Source organism: Hydra vulgaris, chromosome 02, assembly GCF_038396675.1.
Source record: "Hydra vulgaris chromosome 02, alternate assembly HydraT2T_AEP".
NCBI classification, from domain to species: Eukaryota; Metazoa; Cnidaria; class Hydrozoa; order Anthoathecata; family Hydridae; genus Hydra; species Hydra vulgaris.
In genome coordinates, this window is record NC_088921.1 from 12967981 (window position 1) to 12972878 (window position 4898).

General features: G+C 28.5%; 1 protein-coding gene across 1 annotated transcript; it reads left to right on the forward strand.

Moving 5' to 3' along the window:
• The first annotated feature begins 2349 nt into the window (after window positions 1-2349).
• LOC136075856 (uncharacterized) lies at window positions 2350-2814 on the forward strand. Its single transcript, XM_065789293.1, has one exon. The coding sequence runs from the start codon at window positions 2350-2352 to the stop codon at window positions 2812-2814; it is 465 nt and encodes a 154-aa protein (XP_065645365.1).
• Window positions 2815-4898: the final 2084 nt, after the last annotated feature.

A 4898-nucleotide genomic window follows, 5' to 3' on the forward strand; every position in this document is an offset into this window, starting at 1 on the left:
GAAGCAAAGATTATGTTGGCTCTGGGCAACGAAGACTTGCACAACCATGCCTCTTTCTAAGTAGTTACTACCAGTTTTCAAGATTTTTAAAATTTAATCTTTTTTTTTTTTTTTGCTAACTTAATGCATAATTAATAAATGTTATTTTCAAAAACCAATTCCCATTTGGGCACAATTGCCAGCATAATATTTTTTTCAAGAACACCTTTAATTGGCTTTTTCCCTGGTTATGCTCTTATTTTAAATTTTCCATAGATAGTGGCCTGCATAGTTGAACATGGAACTTTTTTATACTTCCTTATTGTTGAGACATACAATTTATTACCAGTTTCATATTAGAATCTGAATTGTCTTCAGCATGCATTTTTTAAATTATACTTAAAGTTGGTTTAATGACAACATTTGACTTTGAATTTTTCAGTATGTTTATCATTCAGTATGTATAAAAAAGTTAATTTAAGTAAAATTTGGATGTTGCTTACCAGTTAACAACCTTAATTTAACTTTTTTCACACAAGTTATGTGTCAAATTTTATCACGCTTATTTATTATGTCGCGTGAATTATAACTACGTTGAGAAAATCTTGTTTTAAATTTTTAGAAAAAATATTTTAGTTAAATACTTTTATTACAACTGTTGTCCAATCGATACTATTTATTAGCTATAGCCAGTAAGTGGATTATATAACCGTCCAGATAATGGTATATCAGGAAAGGTTTAGTTTAGTTCAGTTAAAACATTCTGTGCGACTGTCATAACTTTGGTTTCAAAACACGGCAAAGTTACTATACATTTATTAGGTTTACGACGGAAGAACTTTTGTAAACAGCTATTTTTGAAGCTTTTCAACATTCACATAATTTAAAAATAAAACTTTTGCATGATTAGTATAAATTAAGTGCGGACTTTGATCGTATTCTGAGTGATACTTTCTTGCGCTGACCCTTATCTACAAGGTAAACTGCGAAATGAAATTTATCCTCGCGTAATTTTTACATGTATTACTTATGATTTACTTGATACTGTGGATATTAATAGTGCTGGAAATTATTGATTAAGCTTAATGATTTTATTAAACTTAACAGGGTGTCAAATTAACTGGGTTTTTTAGTTTTTGTATTTAATTTTTCGAAAGATACAAGTAGAGAACTAGAACGTTTCTAAAAGAGGTGTTTCGCTTAATCAAGCGAAATATGTACTAAATTAAGAACATACAATACTAACTGTTATAGTAAATTATTATAAATTGTAATTATCTGTGCTTCGAATTAGTTTTACGCTACTTGCATTGTTCCTTCACAAAAATATAATTTTATTATTCTTTACAATAGGATCAACAGTGGTAAAATGGGTATAAAATTGAGATGGTTTTCGTTTGTAGTTGCACTGGTTGAACTGTAATTCGTTTTACTAAATTTTTACATCAAACATTTAATATTTAACCTATAGAGAATTAAAATCAATTTAGAGAGAATACTTTTATTTTACAATTTACCCATTTTATTTACAATTATACCCATTTTACCCCATGGTATACCCATTTTATCCCAGAGTGCAGAGTAAAATAGGTATGTAATGGTCAAACTTAAACTTTTTAAATAAAAATCATTTAAAACAGCTTTTCTGAAATTTTAATCAAAAAGTGTACATTTAATATATTATAAAAATCCATAAATATATTATAAAAATCCATCAAAAAAACTAAAATAAAGCAAAACAAAAACCATTTTAACACTCTAAAAATCTGTCTAACTAAACAGCTGTTGTTTTGACTTATTATAAATAATTATTTTTAATTATTATAATTATATATTATAATTTTCAATTATTATATTTAATTGTTAAATCTGTTAATTTGACTGTTAAAAAATAGCTTGTCATTTTGTTACGAAAAGTTTCATGATTTTTTTAATTTACTTCCAAGTGTATAAAAGTTTAGATAATAATTTTTTTTTATTTTACTTTCCCTCCAGACTACAGACTTAACAAGACTAATTTTTTATATATTTATCTTTTGTTTTAAAAAAGCTTGAATAGAAAGTTTGTATTACTGTTGTTTATATTTAAATCAAAAACTTTCTATTGTAAAAATTTCTTCTGAATCAGCTAAGTGATATTTTGTTCACTGCAAATACACGACTTTGTTTTTTGGTTTTGTAATATCCGTGTTCGGCATAGTACACATATACCTCGTGTTATTATTACTTGAAATAAATATGGCGGTTTGCACGCTTTAAACTTTATGTTGTATTTAATTCTTAATCTAGCATTATCCTTAGAATATTACATGGTACCAGAAGTAAACCTGTATTTAATTCAAAATCGAACAACTTAGACCATTAGAGGCCATGAATTTAAATGGCAATGTTTCTGAAAACTGGCAAAAATGGAAGCAGAGATGGAATCTTTATAAAATAGCTTCTGGAGTCAATGATAAAAATGAAGATATTCAATGTGCCATTTTCCTTCATATGATTGGCGAAGACGCTTTAAGAGTATATGATACATTCATTTTCACAATCGAAAAAAATGATAAATTAAAACCTTTAGTTCAAAAGTTTGAATGTTATTTCAACCTAAAAAAAATACAATTTCGAGTATCTGAAGTCAAGTATCTCGGGAACATAATCAGCCATGAAGGCATAAGAATTGATCCTGATAAAACTAAAGCCATATCTGCATACCCATTGCCTGCATGTCAAGCAGATTTGCAACGGCTCTTAGGAATGGTCAACTATCTGCGACAATTCATCCCAAATATGTCAGAGTTAACAGCTCCCCTCTGCCAGCTGCTTAAAAAAGACATACTCTAGTCATGGAACCATGAACATACCAGTGCTATGGAAAAAATTAAACAGGTTCTTTCATCTTCTCCTGTACTCTCATTCTTCAACACATCAAAAGATGTCCAGATTCAGGTAGACGCATCTTCACATGGATTAGGAGCCTGTATTATGCAAGAAGGTCACCCGATCAGCTATACATCTCGTAGTTTAACTATAGCAGAACAGAGATATGCTCAGATAGAGAAAGAACTTTTAGCAGTCGTTTTTGCTTGTGAACGTTTCAACCAATATACCTATGGGCGACAGGTCTCCATAGAAAGTGATCATAAACCTCTTGAATACATTTTGCACAAGCCGCTGTCAGAAGCACCACCTCGTATACAAATACTTTTGATAAGACTCCAAAAATATCAAGTTGTAGTAAAATATGTTCCAGGAAAATATCTACACATTGCTGACTCTCTATCACATGCCCACCTCAATAATTTTGACAAGGATGATAGCCTAAATGAGGACTGCAACGTTATGGTTCACACTTTAGTTCAAAATCTGCCAATATCAACAAATAGACTAAAGCAATTGCAGCACGACACTAAACTTGACCCTGTGCTCTCTCAAATAACCAACTATATAACTTATGGTTGGCCCCAAAACAGACAAATACAAATACAACTTACACATTGCAGAGGAAATAAATCTAAAAGAAAATGAATAGTCATACCAACTGCTATGAGACCTCTCATATTAAGACAGCTTCATTTATCACACTTTGGCACCAAAAAGATGAAAGCTAGAGCTCAAAACACTGTTTACTGGCCAGGAATTACAAGTGATATTGATAAACTAATACTTAAATGCTAAAAATGCCTTATATACCGTAATAACACCAAAAAGGAAAAAATCATTCAACACAACATTCCTGACTTACCGTGGAGTAAAGTAGGATCAGACATATATGAGTTGCATGGAAAAATATATGTAATTGTTATAGACTACCTTTCTAAATTTATTGAGAACAGTGTCATTCCTGACAAAACGGGATTCTCTGTAATCAAATTCATGAAAACCAATTTTACTCGTCACAGAATACCTTCAACTCTCATTGCCGATAACAACCCCTACAACAGCGCACTTTATGTTGTATTTAATTAATTATGTTGTATTTATTTAATAATAAACTTTATGTTGCATTTACTTCTTAATCTGGCATTATCCTTAGACTATTACAGGTTTTAATTGATATAATCAAAGTCAGTTTTTTTAAATTGAATTTTTTTTTATATATAAAATGTTCTTGAATGAAAAAAGTTAAAAAATATTAATTTTTTTTAAAAAATTTATTATTTTACAATATTAAACTTAGTTTGTTGTTTTTTCTTTATTGTTTAATTATATCTCATACCTTTACCTGACTGTTTTGATCTAAAAAATAACAATAAGTGGGTTTTAATAATTTTATTTTTATTCAAATTGTCTTCAATTAATTGTAGTCTTTGTTTTGACCATTTTATGTGCAAAATTTATAACCAATTTCCTTTTTAGGTTTTCATTTCTCACAGATTTTGGTTTCAAATTCAAAAGATTTTCAAATCAATCTAAAATTAACAAATTTAAAAATTATCCAATTTCAGATGTTTTGAAATTTAAATGAATACAATTTTTTTACTAGCTGACAAGTCTATATTTTGTATACCTAATATAATATATGATAATAATAATTATGATAATATGATAAATGATAACAATTATGAGACAAAAAAGATGGATGTAAACAAGAACGAAATTGATTGACTGGAATAGACAAATATTAAGGAACTAAAATTGATTTTTTTAAAATAATAAGTTCACTGTCAAGAAGGCTTCAAACAACAACTATATTATGTTGGGAGTTAAAAAGAAACAAATGAGAGAGAGAAGTGCAAAAATATGGCAAAAATAAAATAAAAGCATAAAAAATTGGGATGGGAATTTTTGTCCAAATCTAATAAACAGAGGGTTTTTATATAAAATGAAGGAAGGGGGGAGGGGAGATTTTTAATGTTACATTCTGAGTATTTTTTATGAAAAATTTCAGTTTATAAATCCAAACTAATATTTTTTATAAAACACGC

Bases quoted from the DNA above. Each gene is read 5' to 3' on its own strand.
- LOC136075856 (XM_065789293.1), top strand. From the start codon at position 2,350: ATGAATTTAAATGGCAATGTTTCTGAAAACTGGCAAAAATGGAAGCAG.